At 52.3% G+C, this 19,953-nt stretch overlaps 6 protein-coding genes across 6 annotated transcripts; 3 read left to right on the forward strand and 3 right to left on the reverse strand.

Moving 5' to 3' along the window:
* Positions 1-4: 4 nt before the first annotated feature.
* On the reverse strand, positions 5-2,773 carry hsp78 (chaperone ATPase HSP78). The gene has a single exon (XM_025648099.1). It carries the CDS (start codon positions 2,359-2,361, stop codon positions 166-168), a length of 2,196 nt encoding a protein of 731 aa, XP_025500013.1. The 5' UTR covers positions 2,362-2,773; the 3' UTR covers positions 5-165.
* Positions 2,774-3,027: 254 nt separating this feature from the next.
* BO66DRAFT_423061 (translation elongation factor 1 subunit beta) lies at positions 3,028-4,399 on the forward strand. The gene is made up of 5 exons (XM_025650092.1): positions 3,028-3,146; positions 3,222-3,261; positions 3,526-3,905; positions 3,959-4,167; positions 4,230-4,399. Exons 1-5 carry the CDS (start codon positions 3,107-3,109, stop codon positions 4,248-4,250), a joined length of 690 nt encoding a protein of 229 aa, XP_025500014.1. The 5' UTR covers positions 3,028-3,106; the 3' UTR covers positions 4,251-4,399.
* Positions 4,400-4,566: 167 nt separating this feature from the next.
* On the forward strand, positions 4,567-5,640 carry BO66DRAFT_189797 (membrane magnesium transporter family protein). Its single transcript, XM_025642444.1, has 3 exons — positions 4,567-4,881; positions 5,078-5,315; positions 5,451-5,640. Exons 1-3 carry the CDS (start codon positions 4,826-4,828, stop codon positions 5,526-5,528), a joined length of 372 nt encoding a protein of 123 aa, XP_025500015.1. The 5' UTR covers positions 4,567-4,825; the 3' UTR covers positions 5,529-5,640.
* Positions 5,641-9,444: 3,804 nt separating this feature from the next.
* On the reverse strand, positions 9,445-10,352 carry BO66DRAFT_189843 (uncharacterized protein). Its single transcript, XM_025642445.1, has one exon. It carries the CDS (start codon positions 10,232-10,234, stop codon positions 9,743-9,745), a length of 492 nt encoding a protein of 163 aa, XP_025500016.1. The 5' UTR covers positions 10,235-10,352; the 3' UTR covers positions 9,445-9,742.
* An 839-nt stretch (positions 10,353-11,191) lies between these two features.
* BO66DRAFT_394889 (putative ubiquitin conjugating enzyme E2) lies at positions 11,192-13,329 on the forward strand. The gene is made up of 3 exons (XM_025648100.1): positions 11,192-11,247; positions 11,317-11,646; positions 11,722-13,329. Exons 1-3 carry the CDS (start codon positions 11,245-11,247, stop codon positions 13,105-13,107), a joined length of 1,719 nt encoding a protein of 572 aa, XP_025500017.1. The 5' UTR covers positions 11,192-11,244; the 3' UTR covers positions 13,108-13,329.
* Positions 13,330-13,909: 580 nt separating this feature from the next.
* On the reverse strand, positions 13,910-18,321 carry ssdA (mRNA-binding translational repressor SSD1; the record flags this gene model as incomplete). The annotated part of the gene is made up of 5 exons (XM_025644123.1): positions 13,910-13,949; positions 14,011-15,014; positions 15,072-15,431; positions 15,513-18,130; positions 18,225-18,321. 5 exons carry the CDS (start codon positions 18,319-18,321, stop codon positions 13,910-13,912), a joined length of 4,119 nt encoding a protein of 1,372 aa, XP_025500018.1.
* Between the last annotated feature and the right edge of the window lie 1,632 nt (positions 18,322-19,953).

Genomic DNA, 19,953 nt, shown 5'->3' on the forward strand with positions numbered 1-19,953 from the left:
TTAAATGCAGCGCATTTACATCCAATTCATGTTATATGGTACATTGATGCTATAATACATTAAAGAGGAGACATGTGAAATATCAATCAGCAAGTCAGATATCCAGCTAACCTTGCGCCAAGAACCGTACATCATGATCAACATGAGTTAAGAGATAATCATTGCTTAAGCATTTTCAGCTTTCGCTTCAGGAGCAGCCTCCGCAGCAATGGCTAGCCCATTCTTTTCTTCATTGAAAGAAACGCGGGCAGTCTGGCCAGCCGTGACCTCGCCACGGATGATCTTATCGGCCAGTCTGTTGCCAATTTCCTTGGCAATGAGACGATTGAGAGGACGAGCACCATACTTGGGGTCATAACCCTTCTCACAGAGCCAGTCCTTAATCTCGTCGTCGACCTTGAGAACCATACGTCGATCATCAAGTCTCGATTGGAGCTCCTTGATTCTGATGTCGACAATGTCTCTCAAAGCTTCGCGGGACAGTCTCTTGAAAATGATGAACTCGTCAATACGGTTGAGGAATTCTGGTGGGTAAGCAGACTGCACAACATCCATGACCGATTTCTTAACCTCGGGAGAAAGTTCTGCGCTTCCTGTATCCTTGGAAGAGTACGACGGGTCGGCTCCCACCAGGATTTCGGCACCAAGGTTCGAAGTAAGAACAATGAGGGTGTTCCTGAAGTCAACCTTGTGGCCTTGAGCATCCGTCAAGAAGCCCTCATCGAGGACCTGCAACAAAAGAGCGGAAATGTCACGGTGGGCCTTTTCGAACTCATCAAAGAGCAGCACTGCGTACGGCTTGCGTCGGACAGCTTCTGTCAGCTGGCCGGCATCGTCGTAGCCCACATAACCAGCAGGAGAGCCGATCAAGCGACTGATAGTATGCTTCTCTTGGAACTCGCTCATATCAAACCGTACAACGGCGGTTTCGGTCGAGAACAGAAATTCGGCCATCTTCTTGCAGAGCTCGGTCTTTCCAACACCGGTGGGTCCAAGGAACATGAACGAGGCTAGAGGGCGATTCTCCCCGCTAAGGCCGGCTCGCTGCATGCGAACTGCATTAGCGACTGCAGAAAGCGCCTCGTCCTGGCCACGCACTGACTGACGTAGCGTGTCCTCCATACGGATGAGTTTCTCGACTTCACCAGCCATGAGCTTGTTAACGGGGATACCAGTTGTCCGCGAAACGACATTTCCAATATCGTCGGCAGTGACTGAGTCGTGGATGAGGCTAGACGAAGTGCCGGCTGTTGCTTCATCTCCTTCTTTGGGTAGTTTGGCTTCAAGACTGGGGATAGTGGCATATCTCAGTTCACCAGCCTTGGCGAAATTTCCCTCTCTTTGGGCCTGCTCCAACTCGAACCGTGCTCGCTCTAGCTCTTCCTTGACACGTTTAAGCTCTTCGATTTCAGCTTTCTCCTTCTCCCAGATCTTAGTCAGCCTTTCCGCTTCCTCCTGCTTGGCTTTCAGATCTTCCTGTAGCTTCTCGCGCCTTTCGCGGCTGCTGACGTCGGTTTCTTTGCGAAGAGATTCCAACTCAATCTGAATGGTGGTAATGTCGCGATCCAATTCTCTGATCACATCCGGCTTCGATTCTTGCTGCAGTCGCAAGGCCGAAGCTGCTTCATCCACCAAGTCGATGGCCTTGTCTGGCAGGAAACGATCGGTAATGTAGCGGTTGCTGTACGTTGCGGCGGCCACTAATGCGCCGTCGGTGATTCGTACACCATGGTGGACTTCATACTTGTTCTTGATACCGCGTAGAATGGAGATTGTTGCAGCGACCGATGGCTCGCCGACTTGGATCGGCTGAAAACGTCTGGCAAGGGCCACATCTTTCTCGATCAAGCGGTACTCGTTTAGGGTGGTGGCTCCGCAGCACTGGAGCTCTCCTCTCGACAGTGCTGGCTTCAGAAGGTTGCTGGCATCGATACTGCCTTCGGCCTTACCAAGTCCCAGCAGAGTGTGCAACTCATCGATGAAGAGAATCACGCCGCCTTGCGCCTCCTCGACCTCCTTCAGGACGGATTTCAAACGTTCCTCGAAATCACCTCTGAATTTGGCCCCTGCGATGAGGGAACCCAGATCCAAGGAGATAACACGCTTGTCCTTGATACTTTCGGGGACATCTCCTTGAACAATGCGCTGGGCCAAACCTTCCAAGACCGCGGTTTTACCAGTGCCTGCAGCTCCGATGAGGACAGGGTTGTTTTTTGTCCGCCTGGAGAGGACCTGGATGGTGCGATGAATTTCAGCATCTCGCCCAATGACGGGGTCGAGTTTGCCCGCTTTGGCTTTAGCAGTAAGATCGACACCAAATTGTTCCAATGCCGACTTCTCGGGTTCGCCACCGAGGTTCATCCGATGCGTGCCTCCTGGGGGATGAGGCCGGCCATTGGCATAGTTGCGCGAGGGTATTATCGAGCGAGAATTGTGAAGACTGGTGGTGCTTGATAAGGTTGGTAATAATCTAGTGCGACGCAATAAAGCTTGGGACGGTTGAAGGATCCGGTTCGATGACGATAGGGTCGAGGGTCGGAGCAACCGAGCTCGGGATAGCTGCAGTCTTGCCGACATGGTCGAGATCAGACCGTGTAGGGGATTTAAGCTCAAGACAAGCTTCAATCTGTGTGTTTCGACTGTAGAATATGGTCTATAAGTTGGATTTCGCGATCAGTCGCAAAGGGTGCATCACCACGACTATATAGCCGGTTGCCCCCCAACGTCGCGAGTGTTCTCGAAGGCTCCACCTGGGTGAGGAAGTGAGTGACGGTGAGTGGCGGAAGCTCCCCGAACTGGACCAGCCTTTCCAGACTTTGGAAGGTCGCTTTGCGGGCTTTCTTCCAAGCTCTTCGAATCCGTCCACCGTCAAGATCACGTGCAGCCCCAAAAGGAGGGGCGCTGTGGGCGTCGCCCGAAAAATTTCGACCTCTCAGGCAGGGCCTGGAGGGTGGAAGGTGGAAAGGTGGAAAATTGAAAAAAATTACTTCAGAACACCTTTCCCCTCCTTCTTCTCCTCCTCCTCCTATTTATTCCCTCCTTCTCCCCTCCCCCTCCTTTTTTTCTTCTTCTTACACCACACTCTTCACATACACATACCTTCACAATGGGTTTCACTGACTTCGTTTCCGACGCCGGCCTCACCCGTATGTCACTCCCCACGTCTTTTTCTTCCTTTCTGTCCCTTGCTGTCTCTAGCAGTCACTAATTGTGCCCCTCAGTCGCCAACAACTACCTGGCTTCCCGGAGCTACATTGTTGGGTAAGGCACTCTTGATGATGTTTACCCCTCTTTCCCCTTCTTGTTCAAGGCTTCTTTCCTTGTTTGTATGATGAAAACAAATTGGTCCGTGTTTATGAGGCGGCTTAAGACCCCGCTGCAAGATTACACAACAATGCGAGCAATCGCGCTTCTGATTACTTGGAAAACCTTTTCATTTTGTTGCATTTTCTGCCTGAATTGATTTTTCAACCCATCGACACCTTGTTGTACCATGATGATGGACTTTGGCTAACTCCATTTAAGCGATGCTCCCTCCCAGGCCGATGTCGTGACCTTCAAGGCTTTCTCCGGTGCTCCTGACGCCGAGAAGTATCCCCACGTTGCCCGCTGGTACAAGCACATTGCCTCCTACGAGGCTGAGTTCTCCACTCTCCCCGGTGATGCCTCCAAGGAGTACACCACCTACGGCCCTGAGGCCACCGAGCTCCCCACCAACCCCAAGGACAAGCCCGCTGCTGAGGATGACGACATGGACCTCTTCGGCTCCGATGAGGATGAGGAGGAGGACGCCGAGGCCGTCAAGGAGCGTGAGGCTCGTCTTGCTGAGTACAAGAAGAAGAAGGAGGCCAAGGGCCCCAAGCCCGCCGCCAAGTCCATCGTGACCCTGGATGTCAAGCCCTGGGGTATGTTCTACCATTATTTGACCACCAAAAATGCAGCTACTAACCAGTAACAGATGATGAGACCGACATCCAGCAGATGGAGGCCAACGTCCGTGCCATTGAGATGGACGGTCTCGTCTGGGGTGCTTCCAAGTTCGTTCCCGTTGGTTTCGGTATCAAGAAGCTCCAGATCAACCTTGTCGTTGAGGACGAGAAGGTCTCTCTGGATGAGCTCCAGCAGCAGATCGAGGAGGACGAGGACCACGTCCAGTCCACCGATGTCGTAAGTTATATCATTTTTCAGCCCTACTCACCTCGCGTCGGTACTAACTTTTTACCCTACAGGCTGCCATGCAGAAGCTGTAAATGATTCTTGATGAACTAAACCCTATGGTGTGACGATGGATTATTTGATGTTATTCCACGGGAATTTACTGTCATGACCTTGAATAAATAAATAAAAGCCGCCTCGATTGGCGTGACGAATAATAAAAAAATCACAAAATTATACCCACTTCACTTTTGTCTCTTGCATGATTAGTAGCGCGTAGTCATTGCCCCTCAGTTTAACCCCTCATCAGCAAACACCGGTAGACAGCTGCAAGCTAGCTGCGAAGCCGAGCCAATGCGTAGCGAGCAAGCAAAAGGTCAATGCTGCCCAATCTCGTGGGGCCGTCATCAATTCAGACATGTGCAGCCACCGCCCGGCGTACGGAGTAGTAGCCCATCGCAAGAGCCCGCGGGCGCTAGGCTTGCTTGCAGTCCAGGTCATTCCGGGCCACCGTACCAACCACCTCCGCAGATCCGATACCGATACACCAGAGCAATTAGAAGCTACTACGGAGTACCTTAATGACTATATTGCACTAGGTTGACCTCCTCGTGCAATTTATCAATCCGGGACAACAAGCTCCCACCCATCCTCCCAATCCACCAGCAGAATGGGATTCTTCTCCCGCCTCCTCACCCTATTCGGGTTGGTCTTGCTTGCCCATGCGTAAGTCCAGTCCAGCTTCATGCATACAACCACGATCCTATACCCTCCTCGTCTTCACAGACAACACCTTCAGAACCCCCCATCCCCTCCCCTCCCCATATCTTCCCCTAAACACCATTCCCAAAGCTAACACCCCCCGGAAACACAGAGGCTACTCCGCCCACGAACACACCCTCCTAACAAGCAGCACCAGCAGCTCCCGCCTCAACCCGCTCCACTCCACCACCACCACCACAACAACCACGCACCTCCCGCCGGACATCATCATCGAAGCCCTGGTATCCTTGATCGTCGTCTCCATGGGCCTCGTCCTGGGCACCGAGAAACTCAAACCCATCAGCTGGAGCGAATGGGCGGGCCAGATCGAGCGCGAGGGGAAAGGGCGCCATCCGTATCGGCGGTTGGAGGAGCGGTATGGGTTTTGGGATGTTAGGGTATGTTCTTCTCCTTCGGTGTGCTTGTCTTGGGACGGGGTTATGGTTTCTAAGGTAGCCCGGGGGAGGGGTCTCGGGTGAGGGTGAGGATTGGGAGAATCTGGCAATGGCTAATGATGATTGTTGGGTGTATAGGCGAAGAGAAAGGAGTTTGCGGATTGGATCCGGGGCACGGATTTGGGGGATGTGGTGGAGGAGGTCGAGAAGAAATGATGCTCTGTCTCTGGGTTGTGGTTTTGGGGTGGATGGGGTTGGGCTGGGCTTGTGGGGGAGGCTGTGTTCCCTCGGGATCAAGCAAAAGGCATGGTCTGGGTAGGTAGATTAGGGAAGAGGGTCATTGTATATTATGGTTTCTTGCCTAGGGAATAATCGAGGGTCGTGTGGTTGGGTTGCCGGTCTCTTGGTGTTCGATGGGTTAGTTATTACAAACGGCGCTACTATGCTGTTTCTAGGCTTGGTTTGATGGAGTTAAGGCTGGACTGGTGAGCTGGGATGGGTTTGTTTCTTCTCTTCTCTGCTGGGCAGTTGGCCGAGACCTTCAAGGCTTCTTGACTTCCTACTCCGGGCAGAGGAGAGGCGTGCGAACACTTTACTTTGTATATGTCTACGTGCCCCCCCCCCCCCCCCCCCGCGCGCGCCAGTCGACGCCCAGATTCATCCTATAAGCGCCTCAAGCCTGCCTCAAACCGAATACGCACTTCTTGATTCTTCCAGAAGTCCAAAGAAACCAGCCATGTTCGACTCAAATTTCCATCTCACGGACATGCTCAAACACCGTGTGGTTTCATCAGTACGAACCCAATTCTGTGTTTCAGTCATAGCCCCTAAGGAAGACCGGGAGAAGAACGCGCTGGTCCGTATCGTTCCTCCTCCAAGAACCGGTGGTCTACGCTTCTTGCCCTCGTAATGCTGCTGGCTGCATGCAAAACATTCCACGACCATTCTCGAGTTAAACTTGGCTATCGGTTTCAAGACATGCAGATACAAAACCCTGGCCCTGTGGCCGAGGTATCTCGAGTCCGGGGCGGGGGAGGTCCAGAGTATCGGGATGTACGGGGTTTGTTTGAAATGGCTTTTAGTACAGAAGTGGAGGTTTGAGTATCAGATAGTTACTGGGGATGCGGGCTTGAAGGAGTCGAGTCTGATATTTCGGATGTAGGTTGAGGCAATGGCGCTCGCTGGGGGTTGTCTGTAGTCCTTGTGCGGGAGATCTCTGGGCGATACAAGATACAAGATATGCGTCAGAGTTCATGTTCTCTTATCGTCGTGGATTATGGGCAAATGTATGAATATGGATGAGTTTGCAAACACCAGCGTCTTCTGTATCTCATTTACTCATCCTGTTTTAGTCGGGATGTGTTGTTTCCATCTGTGCTATATAACCGAGTCGAACGACTGGTTGAGGTATGGCAAGTCAACTCATCGAGATCCGAATGATCATGTCAACCCAGGGCAAGAATGAAACGCACATGAGTTCTGTCGACAGCTCCTTAAGGCTGGAAGCAGCAATCTTCACGGGGCAAGAAGTATCCTTTTAACCCCAAAGTGTCATGTGGCCGGCTAGCCAGTTTATTCAGGGTGCAGTGGATGGTGGAGATCTGGGCCACTTTTGTTCGTATCCCAAGACGGACAGGAGGAAAACTGCCCAATGAAGTCCATGAATAAGCCTTGTATTTGGCCGAGTGGGGGAAGGGCAATGAGGAAACAAGCGCAGCGGTCCAGGACGGCACAGCGGCAGAACCAAAGTGATCGGGCCTTGCTCGTCTAAGACATATCACGACAATGGGGAGGGTTACAAAGTACGGAGTACGGAGCACAGAACGGAGTATGGGTGGGAAAGAGAACAAGCAAGTGGGAATTATGCTCGAATGTAAGGGGAATAGTACGCAATGATTCGGAGAGTCGAGAATAATCTGACTTCTCTCGCACTCACTCTCTTCCGAGGTTTTTACTGGCACTCCTTCGCATCTCGAATGGTGAAGAATCAAAAAGCAACCACACCGTACGGAGTCCCAGCCACCGCTCTCTGATCTTGCAGCCGGCTTCAGGTTCAAGCTGAGGCCTCCCTCGATTGAAGCTCGACTTATTAATGATTGGCTGCCGTCCGCCCAAGCGCAAATTAGTCCAAATTAGCGACATCGGGCGGAAAAGGCGCTCCACCGCAGTCCTGGGGTATCACAGTCATACATTATCCACCGAACTTGGCCTGATGAGACAAGGGCGGGATGAGACAAGAATCGCTTAGCTACCGAGTAATTGAAGGGTCTGAAGACTAAAATCCTTAATTTGCATGGTGACCGCCTTGCCAGCCGGGCCAAAGTCTTGTCTTTTCCTCCGTGCTGCCATTCGCATTTGTAGCCTTTGACCACTGCTATTGCAAGAATGAGAGCAATCGAAACATGCTGACTCCTGTGAGAGCAAGCATCCTTGCATCGCCTTGGGAAGTGTGATTTGCCTTGCCGGAGATTTTGTCACCCCTGATACGACCGTACCTTACGGTAGACTGTTCTGGCCCTAGTGTCTCGAATTGGCGGATCGACAAGAGCCCCCCCCCCGGGCCATGCACATTACTCTTGGGCAATGGACATAGACTACGACAGCCCACTTAACCAGCTGCTTCGGTAGATGCAGGAGAAAAGGAGCTGTTGTTATGCTCTTGGCACCCCAGTTGTGGTGTCAGACTCATTTCCTTCTTGCTCCTTGGCTTCTCTATCCCCCGACTAGAAGGATCATAGGATGAGACAGACAGTAGACTTTCATTTAAGGGTATGCAATTGTTAGAATCGCAATACCGTAGTGTGCGCCCTTGCAAGGGATCGTAATGATCTTACGTCAGTGCTGAATGTGAGGATTGAGGATGAGGCGTCTTTTGACGGTCGTTACGTGGACCGCGTCAGTGGCAGCGATAGTGTACTGGTATAGGATGGGTTTTGGTAAACTCGGTGGGAGGCTCAAGTGCTTGTGATGCTGAAGAGAATTCGGTCCAGTCACCGGACGCGCGGTTCGGAGCGCGGTCTGCTGGGTGCAGCACCAGACATGGAGTTTACTTCCTGTGGTCTCACCACCCGAGGCAGAGAGGGAGGCAGAGAAGAGGGGCGAGAATCCATCATCGGCTAGACCCGCGTTGCGGTCCACGGGTGCTGTGCCCGTTGGGGGATCGCTAATTAAGAGGCTGGTCAAATCTACACAGTACAGACTGTGGTCAAGAGGATCAAGTGGTGAGTTACACTAACCTAGCACTGCACTTCGGATGGAACGGTTCGGTTTAGAGTGCATGCAGATGAGGGGTGTACAGTGATAGGAAAAATAGAAATGGATGGCTGGGATGTAGTAGGAATCGGCCCATGCGAGGATTGCATTTGGTGTTGTCTTCGTAAGGATGGATCCATTCACCATGTGCTTTGTTGCTGAGGGTGGAAAGTTTAGTCGAAGACTTTCGAATAGGAAGCTTAATACCTGGGCCACTGGACCCGGTCACAATACCTACTCAAAAATAATAAATTACTATTCTGGTGAGGTTGGGTTGGTTCAATCATCAATGCATCTCACCACCGTCGCCCATGGATAGATCGGCGGGACAAGCCTTCTATTGGCGGGGCCAGCCCTGGGCGACAGGCTGTGACCGCCAAAAATAGTAAAAATAGCAGGAGGCATACGCAAACCTCCTTCCTGCCGTGGTTCGTATATGAATTCTTTTCCACTGTCTGTCTGCAGTCTAACGGAGTCTAATGGTTGTCTCCCGTCTCGTCTCCGTCTTTAGTCCGACTTTAGTGGTTTTAGTCGCAATGGTGTGTTCGATGTGTGATGGGCAAGTAGACTTGGCATTGGTTGCCCGAGACCGTAGTACGTACTCTGTCTCGCCCGCCTCTTTCTCCAGCCAGCCTTGACCACCCACTCCTACTAAGCACAGTATATTCAAGCACTTGAATAGACGGAGTACCTAGGCAAAGCCACAAGAAAGTGAGCAACGATGCTGAGCCGTCGGGCTTGGTTGGCCTGAGTGGATCTAACCATCTTTCATTGCCACTACTAGGAGGTGCAGACACTGGACAGGGCTGATTGTGACTAGAAAGAAACCGAAAATAATAGTAGTAATAATAATAATAACAACAAATAAAAAAGGAATATGGATTATTCCTTCATTGTCTTATTGCGACGGCACCTGGCCCCGGCCTTTCTGCGCTGTCCCCTGCCTCCGGTCTATTTAAGGGATGCCCCTGCGCCTGTCATCCTCTCTGTCCCTTTTTCTTTCTCAAGTGATATAAAGTAACCCCCACGGTCGTTTCCTTTCGAGGCCTCACCCATTCACTTCAATCGCTACCTGCTTCCAGAGACATTCGCTTGTGACTCTTGATCGATCTTCATACTCCGCCTCCACAATCGCTCCACCCGATTCAACCCACCTTCCACTATCACAATGCGTTACTCTATCTTCCTGGTGGCTTTCGGCGCTCTCGCCGCTGCTCAGTCCTCTGCTGTCGTGGTAAGCAAGCATTCTCTCCTGTATCTACAAAACAACAATAGTGCTGACATGAAGCTAGGCTCCCTCTCAGCCCGCTGCTGTGACCTCCCAGCCTGTCATCCCCACCCAAGGCTCCCTCCCCGCCGGTGCTTCTAGCGCTGTCATCGGCTCCAGCGCTCCTGCTTCGTCCTTCTCGACGGTGAAGACCAAGACCACCACCGCTAAGACCGAGTCTTCCACCTCCACCAAGACCTCCTCCTCTTCCTCCCAGACCAGCGGCTCCAGCAGCACCAGCACCTCTGAGGGTGCCGGTGTACCTCTCGCCACCATGGCTCCTTTGGGTCTGTCCGTGGTGGCCGGTGCCGCCATTGCTGCCCTTTTGTAAAAGGGGCCGGCAATACTCTCCCATCGTCAATGGCCTAAGACATTTTCCGCTTCGATGAGTCGCACCAGGCATCGACTTGTATAGCGTGTTTACGGCTGTTAAGTCTGGCGAACCGAGGTCGAAAATAACCTGAATATATGACTGGTTCTTGGTCGGAGGAACTCGTACCACTGATGGGAAGGCTGTTTTTCTGTGTTTGATTCTTTCTCATTCCCCCTCCCTGTTTGATGTCAAGGCCGATCCTTGTTCACCAAAGTTGCATGACTGCGGCGTACATAAGAGCTTTTGATTTTTTTTTCTAGTAATTTTTAATTGCTTAATGAGTACATGGTAAATACACAAGACAATTCTCTCTCAGCAGATTTTGGCCAATTGTACATTAGACTCTTGCAGTTGAGTCCACCGCATGTTTTCACAGCAGCCATATAGGATAACGGAAAGATCAAATCTATCTTTTGGTGAAATCGGACGAGAAGATAGAAAGAGATGTAGTCCAATGCTTTGAAGTCGTTGAAATAGTCAATGGCACTTCGATCGATAGTCTACAGTAAATTATGGAGACTCCTCCACTTGTCCAGCTGTTCAAGAGGCCCGGGAGGTGGTCCGCACTCGCCCCTATCCCAATCGGGATTCCTTACCTCATCCAATTACACTGCCTAAAACGCGCGGAACACGCGAAACGCACGTGACTGCATGGTGTGCGGGCGCGTTGTTTTGAGACCCAGCCGGGCTTAGTGCCGTCGGTCAGCTTCACTAAACATCATCAAAACAAATGAGCTGTCGGGTCGTCGCTGGAGTGACTACTTCACTAGTGAGCTTATACAAAAGTACTGCTCCGTACTGGGTGTCACAACATTTACTCACCAATCGCTCTTGCTGAGAAAGAAAACTCCGAAACAGTCCCACTCTCAGAGATCTAGACATCAGTGACACCTGGTGCTAGCTAGTTCGACACCTGACTTTCACCTAGCTCTTTTTGCCCAAGGACCCTTGTCTTGTGAGATTATCTTATCCTCTTTCCATATATCGTATCACTACAATTGTGTTCGACTTCTCAGAAAGCCGCACATAGCGCAGGCAGGATGGTAAGTTTTTGATTTTACCAATAGCATTTTTTTTTTAGGATATCAGTTTAAGCTAACGGATTTCGAAAGGTTTCAGCGAGCATCCGCCGTCTCGCAGCGGACCATGCTGCATTGCATGAGGAGCTGCCGCCCAACTACCTCTTCCCTCCCAATGATGCCAACGCCGACGATTTGACGCAGTTCACCGCGCTCCTAGCTGGTCCGCAGGGTACCCCCTACTCACAGGGACTATGGCGACTACATCTAAAGATGCCGGAGGATTACCCCAAGAGTCCTCCCAAGGCGACCTTCAAGACTCGCATCTGGCATCCGAATGTGGAGGAACTGACGGGAGCTGTCTGCGTGGATACTCTGAAGCGAGACTGGAAGTCTACGCTGACCTTGAAGGATGTGCTGATCGTAAGCTGCCCTCCACCCCCATTACCACGATTACCGCAATCGAGGATCTCTAACCCCAATGCTCCGCACGTGTAGACAATCTCCTGTCTGCTGATCTACCCGAACCCCGACTCCGCACTCAACGCCGCCTCCGGCTCCCTCCTGCAAGAAAACTACGAAGCCTTCGCCCGTCAAGCCAAGCTGATGACCTCAATCCATGCTCCCGTCCCCGACGATCTCAAGAGCGCAGTCGCCGAAGCGAAACTGCGGGGTGAAGACGCCGGCACCACGATCCCGGTCGAGCAGGACGAACCCCGCACCTTGAGGCCACGCAAAGGAACCAGAATCACGTCCGTGACGATGAAGAAACGGACAACTCGGAAGACCAGCGCGAGGAATACACCCGAATCAGAATCTAGCACAACTCCTCAGACGGTCTCAGCAGCTGCGCCAACGCCGTCATTCAGCCAGACCAGTTTACCCAAACCCTCTCTAGCCCTCACAACCGATCACCTCACCCACCGCGAAAAAGACCTCCGTCACCAAGATCACCTTCAACAACAAACGCATTCAGCTCCCAACAATGAAGGAAACAGTCATGACGATGAAACCCCCTCCGACTCCGAATCCTCCACCAACACCAGCAAAGAGAACGACCCTTCGCTATCCCCTTCCCCAGTCCGCCACCGCCCACCCCCAACCCTCCGCAAAAACATCCACGGTAAACGTCCCCTCTCCGTCCTAACGCTACCAATGGACATGGACGACGACGACGACGACCAGTCCGACCCCGATCCCGAAATCACCCCCAACCCCTCGGCTTCAGACCAGAATATCGCCGCCAACCAAACAAGATCAACATCACCATCCAGCTCTCCCACCTTGTCCTACTACAAACACCCCAGCAAAACCCACCCTCTTCCCACAAGAGACAAAGAAAGAGACGAAGATCACTCCTCCCCCGAACAACCCCGCAACAAGTCCCCCAAACTTTCCATCCCCAAACGAGGCGCCTCCCCCATGAAAGGCGTCAACGCCTCCGGCCGCATCCGCGACGATGTCGTAGCCTCTACCCCTACTACGACGGCGGCGGCGGCAGCAGCAGCAGCAGCAGCGACAGTCGACCTCCAGATCTTCGAGGACCCGTCCTCTTCCCCGGGCTCGGACGACGAGGAAACCCGCCGCCGACGGAGTGGGGACGGCAAGGAGAACCCCCTGTCCAAGGATTTTCTCGCCTCCGCTTCATCGTCCCTCTTCCCTGGGAAATCATCCCACCAATATCCCCCGCTCGCGGCACCTACTACTACTATTACTGCTGCTAATACGACGGGCACTATGTCTTCTCGACGTGCCGTCTCCGCGTCCGTCCCTTCAACTTCGAAACCGCTCCGGTCCATGACATTGGGCGCGAGGAAGGTGTCGGCGTCGGCTGGCGGGACGGGAAAGAAAGTGAAGCCGAGGATTGGGATACGGCGGTTGTAACTTCTGTGCCTTTTCCTTTCTCTTCACTTCTTGTTTTGAGGTTGTTAGCATTATGTTCATTGCGGAGTTGGTTTTACGAGACTGTTGGGATGGGTTTTGGTTGTGAGGATTCTTTAGCCTGGCGTTTACTATGTTTGGATTTGTAGAAGTACACCCCGACCCGCATGTGATAGACTGTACCTGTTTAGGTAGTCCGCTTGTAAGATGTATGCAAAACTCAAGGAGTCTACCGCAATCATCACTTAGCGTGAAAACTGTTGACCTCATCGCTTGGCTACAATTGTACCTCGGAGGATTAATCAGTGTTCTGGAACATGTGCTGTTTGAAACTATGCAATATCTAATGATGAATTCACAAAATTTGCCGAGACAATTGAGCTTGACTGGCTTTCGATCTGGCCGAGATAAGTACCCCCTCTCGTCATGTCACATTAGACCAGGCATCTAGCCCTCGGATCTTCATGATCGGCAAGACGTAAAGATAACCCTCCATCACCACGGAGGTTCACACTTCGATCTCCTTGAGTCAGGTCCACACGAGGCCCTGCTGCAAAGTCTCAAGTTAGGCTTGCCCCTGTTTCCCAGGAAGAGCTTCAGACATTATAAGAAAAAATAACACGCTAGGCTGATAAAAGCTATACGACCATGAGCATGAGGTGGTGCCTCGCTCAGCTGACGGAAGACAATCAAACTGGACGACCACCATCAGACAGCCACCCTAACAATCCGCTAAGCAAAGGTCAAATCTGTACTGTAAACATGTAAAACACATCCAGAGAAGACATATGATGTAAGGCCCCTATTACAGCGCATAGGGGTTAACAGAGCGGATAGTAAGGCATCTGTGTCGCGGTTAGCTTGGGGACTCGACTGAGAAGAAACGGTGACCGAGGAGAAACATACGGTGGGCTCTTGCTCAAATCAGTCTTTAGGATGATGGGCACCCGAGACATCTCGGTGACATCCTGAATGTACTCTCCATCCTCCTCTCTGAGCTTGAACAGCCGGAGATACTTCTCCTTGTTCGTCAACTTAGCTTCAGGAGCATCGCCACTGATGGTCGCAATCTTGGGGTCAGAACGTGTCCGATGAGGCGCCTGAGGGAGATGGCCATTGCGAGTAGGCGAAGGTGGCATGCTCTGGGTGGAACGGTCGACAGCGGAGTTCAATGAAACACCCGCAGCCATCTCGGTGACTTCGGAAACGTCGTCATCGTCATCGAATAAAGCGTCCACGTCATCATGCGACATGGTGCCAGTCTCGGTCTGTCTACGGATGGCTTCTTCGCGCTCGCGAGCACGCTCACGTGCAGCCTCAGCTTCGCGGGCAGCAGCAGCAGCTTGAGCAGCGCGAGAGTTGGCAGGCTTCGGCCGCTCGTCTTCAGGGATATAAGCAGAGGATGGCACTCCCTTCTCCCAGTAAAGCTCCAGCACACGCGACTCCTTGCGGAATTCGGCCTTCTTCAAAGGCAGCTGATCGCAGTGGACACGCTTCTCAAATCCATATTCTGGGATGAGAACATCGAAGGCAGACTCATAAACACAGAGAACGATACCCTCGCTAATGAGATCACCGCCATGCTCTTGGCGGATTTTATCCATGCTTCTGCAGGCTTCGATGTGAACACTTTGCTCCTGGGCATTGTGTGCGGAGTCCTTCTTGTTGTTGCAAAGATCGGCAGTCTTGTTCAGCGACTCCAGATCCTCCGAAAGCTCAATAGCACCGTTGGACAGAACAGCCTCTAGCTGACGATGAACGAGCATATCCGCATAACGGCGAGATGGGTTGGTGAAGTGTGTATATACTGGCAAATTAAGTGTATAGTGTTGTCGCTGGTCGTCAGATGTGCTGCCAGCCACGTAGTACTTGGCACGTTGCATGGACTTCATAAGAAGCGTTTCCATACCCTACTACTGTCAGTAACGAAGTTTCATATATTCGACAAGAAGGGCGAGTCTTCTGACCTTGCGCAAATCATCATCTTGGACCTTGCAGAGACTGCTCTGCAGGGTCCCGCTGCTGGTTGGGTCCAAGCCGAACCCAAGTCTGTTCATGCGTTCAACGAAAAGCTGAAGACGACGGGCGTTGGGTGGGGTTTGGCGGCGGAGGAAGGCCCTATCCGGCAATGCAGCGGCCAAGCGACGGGCTACCAAGGAATCGGCTTTGAAGCTGAGTTCTTCAACCATCTCACGGACAGGAGAGGAGTCGAAGATATTACCCTCAACGGGCACATTCTCGTCATCGAGCTGGTACAAAAGGCGGAGGGGAGGGATTTGTGAAATCCGATTGCCGAATCTAGCCTCCTTGAATCGTGAAGTGACAGCCTATTTATAAGATACCATTAGCTCAGCCGCTCAGCCAACACTAGACGAGATACTGCGGGTCGAGTTCACGAGATCACTTACATAAAGGGCTCTGATAGTGTCAGCGGCGACACCGGGAGCGGCAACGTTTGAAGTTCCCTGAAGAATGGAATTGACATCATCATAGCTGAGGCGACCGGAACTCTTGATGATGGTCTTGCCGATCCAAACGTCATCCTCGATAGCACCTGTTTCTGGGTTGGCTTTGATAATGACACTGACTGTCAACCGATCCTCGCCTGGCAGCAGGGCACACAGTTCAGTAGATACGCGGGTGGGGAGCATGTTCACAAGTCTGTTCATGAGGTAAACAGCCGTGCCTCGCTTCTTGGCCTCCCGATCAACAAGGGAGTTGGCTTTGACGAAGTGAGCGATATCCGTGACATGGATACCAATCTCCACCTTGCCATCCGCAAGAGGCTTGATGTGGTACGCATTGTCAATCTGCTTGGCTCCGGTAGGATTGATGGTGAAAGTCGTCTCCTGGCGCAGGTCCCGACGGGAGGCGAGCAGAGCGTCACCCTCACTGGCGACCGACCAGTCTTCCCAACCGATACTCTTGAGAACAGCGTCTGAGAATTCGTCTCCACCGAAGTTGTTGTCCCGCAGCAGAGCTTCGGTCTCCACCTTCAAGTCGCCCATCTCGCCAAGCTGTTCGACAAGGGTACCAAAGGGGTGCAGAGATGTGATTGGCCATCGCTTAATGCATGCAACAAAGATTCGATTGGCGTACTCCTGGTGTTTTTCAACAAAGTCGCGAGGAGCCTGTTCGGTGGGGATGGCGATCAGAGGAACACGTTTATCGGTGGGCTTGAACCACACGATCTTGGGCTTATCCTGCTGGCGGTCCTGCTGTTGGCGACCGTGACCACCATCTCTGGCGAGTCGCTCGGCCTCCTGCTTCTCCTTCGTCGCCTGGCTACTGGGACGAAGGAGGCCCAATGTTCCCGAGAACATTTGTCCAGCAATACGCTCAATGACGGCGACGACGTGTCCCGCATAGAGGGGCTTCTGCTCGTCACTGATCTCATCTTCCTCAACCAGGAGAAGACTCTGACCCTCAACCTCGACATCATCGTTCTTCTTTTGGGTTGGTCGCTGACGGAGACTGCCACGGCGACGGATACTGCCGTCGGGGCCGACCTCCTGGCGGTCGCCGTTGGCGCCGGAATCAGATCGAGACAGCTTGTCATTTCCAGCATTGCTACCGGAACGGGCGTCTGTGATGTCCTTGCGCTTCTTCTTTTCCTCCTTTTCTTTCTTCTGAGCCCACACCTCATCTACATCCAAAAGCTCGATTGCAACATAGTCTCCCTCAAGAGCACGGTTACGATCCTTGCTTCCACAGATGAAGATATCGGCATCTAGGTCTGGTGTGGTGACGTAGGCGTCAGAACGATTCTTCTTGTTTACACGGAGGATACCAGCGACCAACTGGCCATTGCTCAAGAGAGCAGGAAGGTTTGCCTGAGGCAGGTAAGGGGTGAAGAGGGTCTTCCGCTGCTGCTGCTGTTGTTGCTGCTGCTGTTGAGCAGAAAGCTGCGGCGGAGCGTGCTGACTAGCCTGAAGCCCAAGGCCCTGGCCGCTGAGCTGTCCATTCTGTTGCAGGGCCTGGAGCTGGGCAAGTTGCAGGGGGTTCAGTTGTTGTTGGCCACCAAACATCTGCGGAGCCATCATGACCTGGCCTTGTGGCAGTTGAATGAGCTGGGGCTGTGCAGGGTATTGGAACTGCCCAATGGAACCAATCGACTGGTTCATGGATGCACGAGCACGATGTCCAGGCTGGAAGCCACTGCCTTGCTGTCCAAAGCTCTTCTGTTGATCCTGGCTTTGAGCTTGGTTATTAGGCTGGCGCCAGTTGCTATCAAAGTTCCTTGATCCAGACCGAGCGTGACCGGGCTGGCTGCCACGGCGTTGATTATCAGAACCACTGTCATTAGAAGCAGGGAACTGGAAGCCACCGGCGCCGCGACCCGACAGAGAGCCTCGATTTCCACCCACAGCCATTGACTGACTACGACCATGACCGCCAGCACGGATGTTACCGGCTCGATGCATACCTAGACCTTGGGGAGCCTGTGTAGCGGGTGGGGTTGACTTGCCGTCTGAGCTCTGCGCAGCATCAGAGGAATCGCCAGAGGGAGCGGGAAACTGGAAACCAGATGCCGTCCTTTTCTGTTGCGCAAGCTCAGCGGCCTTTTTGGCTTCAGGAAGTGCAAGCGAGTGACGTCTCTGATGACCACCGCCACCAGGAGGACCTCTTTGGCCACGCCCATGACCTCCATTCTCATTCTTTGGCTGATGGCTCTGTTGTTGGTTATAGTCCGAGTATCCCGACGCTCCTGAGGATGGAGCTGGTGGAGGTCCCATTCCCAAACCGGGAAGAGCCGACTGATTCCGTCGATGCGAATGCTGGGCAGGTGCGTTCAATCCGACGCCAAGTTGTTGCTGAGCCAGTTGCGGAAACTGGAAGGCATTGATCTGCGGGGAAACTCCTCCCATGGAAGCCCCGCTTTGCAGAGAGGGAGAGAATGCCGAAACTTGACCCAGCTGCTGTGGTTGTAACAGACCCATGTTGACATATTGCTGATGAGTAGCTGCGATCTGTTGTTGTTGCTGCTGAAGCAGCTCAATCTGTTGCTGAATGGCCAATTGCTCCACTTTGATGATGAGAACATTAGTATGTGTGAATCAGGAGAGAATAAAGATGTTAAGAAGAAGATCGAACGCAAGGGGAGACTACAGGAGACTTACTCATGAGGGGTGTGAGCTCCGAGGGACTTCTTCTGTGGGCGATGTGAAGCTTGCGCCCTGCGGGGCCGGGGACACCGGATTGACCCTGTTGATCCATGTTTTCTTGATGAATAGATCACCGGTTGATTTGTTTCTGGAGGAAGGCGTCTGTTGTGAATCGGCCCGCTGTGGCGAAGAGAGTGTTGAAGCGATGGACTAACGCTGGTGAGCAAATAGGGGGGGGAAGCCGATCGGAGGCCGCCTAGAACAACGACTGAGAAATGTTGCAGTAAACTAGAAGGGAGAACGATAGGTCAGCTGGCTGAGAGAAAGAGACAGTACGAGGAGAAAGTCCAGCAATGAAACATTGGTGGCAGACAAAGGAAAAACTAGGTGATGAGGAAAGAGGCGGAAGGAGGGGGAGCTTCTGTGGGCAAACGGGAAGCTGCGATTACCCCATACCAGAAGTGACATCAACCAAGGTACAGCTGGGAACGAAGCGAGGCGAACCGGGGAGAGAATGTGGAGGCAACAGAACCCAGCCCGACAAGCTCATGGGAGAAAAGTGATTGAGAACGCAGCAGCTTTGACTACCTGAGGAGCTTCGATGCTTACCTGGTTTAACGATTGTCCAACTTTTGTGGGGGGAGGGGGTTTTTGGTTGGATGCAAATTAATCCTGGAGAGAATTTGCTTTCGCACTTCTCCTTTATTTTTTTGCACGGGAGCGGGAGACAGCCGGTTGACTTCAAGAACGAGACGCGGTAACCCGACGAGATCGAGAAAGAAGCAGGGAGTACCAAGAAGCCAAAGAAGCAAAACCAATATATTCAGAGAGAAAGCAAGGTCGCGATGGGGGGGAAAGGACACCGTGCGGGGCCCGATGAGGGACAAGGCCTCGATTGACGGCAAGAACCGAAAGAGAGGAATGAAGCTCGACTAATCAAGCAGGAGGCAGAGGATGACTTGTATTTTTGAGGTTTGTGGGGTTATGATAGAAGAAAGAGAGAGAGAAGACTGAAGAAGGGGAAAAGGAAGAAGAGGAGAAAGGAAGAAGAAGAAGAAGAGGAGGGGAAAGAGAAAAGGGAAAGAGAAGCACCGAGTTCAAGCGGATGTTTGGGAGCTATCGTCGGTCAAGCAAGCCAAAGGAGAGAGTGGAGTTGGTCCCCTTCTGCCAACTGACTTGCATATATTGTTATTTTCCTCCTCTGCAACGGGCAAAGCTCGTTAGTTCTTCCTGTTTCTTCAGCGAACAGGAGTTCTTCTCGACGATTGGAGTGATGGGATTGATTGGGGTTCTGTCTGTTGAGATGATGTTACGGAAGAGAACGGAGTCTCTTCTCTATTTGGTGGCAGAAAAGGGGGGAAGAGATAACCCAAGTATTTCTTGCACCACAACGCTGCTGAGCTGACGTCTTTTCCGACGATGAGGCACAAAAACAGTCTGGTTATTTCAAAACAGATGTGTTCTTGGTTCCTACTTCAGCAAGGTCGACCGGCACACGACGAGGTGGGTTTTATCTGACAAAGAGAGAATGACAGATAAGCCAAGGCGATCAATGCTACCACCAGAGGACTGGTGGATAACCTGAAGGAATGATCAGGAAAGGCAAAGGTAAAGAGGGAGAGAGGGGAGTAGGTGAAAGGAGGGAGGAGGAGGAAAGAAGCGATAAGAGGAGAGGAGGGTGAGGGGAGTGAAATAAAAAGAGAAGACAAGGTAGAAGAAAGAAGAAGATATGGGGGGAGGTGGG

This window comes from Aspergillus aculeatinus (assembly GCF_003184765.1).
Source record: "Aspergillus aculeatinus CBS 121060 unplaced genomic scaffold BO66scaffold_53, whole genome shotgun sequence".
Taxonomy (NCBI): Eukaryota; Fungi; Ascomycota; class Eurotiomycetes; order Eurotiales; family Aspergillaceae; genus Aspergillus; species Aspergillus aculeatinus.

Excerpts from the sequence above, each read along its gene's own strand:
- hsp78 (XM_025648099.1), bottom strand. The coding sequence starts at position 2,361 with ATGAACCTCGGTGGCGAACCCGAGAAGTCGGCATTGGAACAATTTGGT.
- BO66DRAFT_423061 (XM_025650092.1), top strand. The coding sequence starts at position 3,107 with ATGGGTTTCACTGACTTCGTTTCCGACGCCGGCCTCACCC. Across the intron at positions 3,147-3,221 it reads TTCCGACGCCGGCCTCACCC|TCGCCAACAACTACCTGGCT; the intron begins GTATGTCACTCC and ends TGTGCCCCTCAG. Across the intron at positions 3,906-3,958 it reads CCTGGATGTCAAGCCCTGGG|ATGATGAGACCGACATCCAG; the intron begins GTATGTTCTACC and ends AACCAGTAACAG.
- BO66DRAFT_189797 (XM_025642444.1), top strand. The coding sequence starts at position 4,826 with ATGGGATTCTTCTCCCGCCTCCTCACCCTATTCGGGTTGGTCTTGCTT. Across the intron at positions 4,882-5,077 it reads TTGGTCTTGCTTGCCCATGC|CTCCCGCCTCAACCCGCTCC; the intron begins GTAAGTCCAGTC and ends CAGCACCAGCAG. Across the intron at positions 5,316-5,450 it reads ATGGGTTTTGGGATGTTAGG|GCGAAGAGAAAGGAGTTTGC; the intron begins GTATGTTCTTCT and ends TTGGGTGTATAG.
- BO66DRAFT_189843 (XM_025642445.1), bottom strand. The coding sequence starts at position 10,234 with ATGCCTGGTGCGACTCATCGAAGCGGAAAATGTCTTAGGCCATTGACG.
- BO66DRAFT_394889 (XM_025648100.1), top strand. Across the intron at positions 11,647-11,721 it reads CCTTGAAGGATGTGCTGATC|ACAATCTCCTGTCTGCTGAT; the intron begins GTAAGCTGCCCT and ends CCGCACGTGTAG.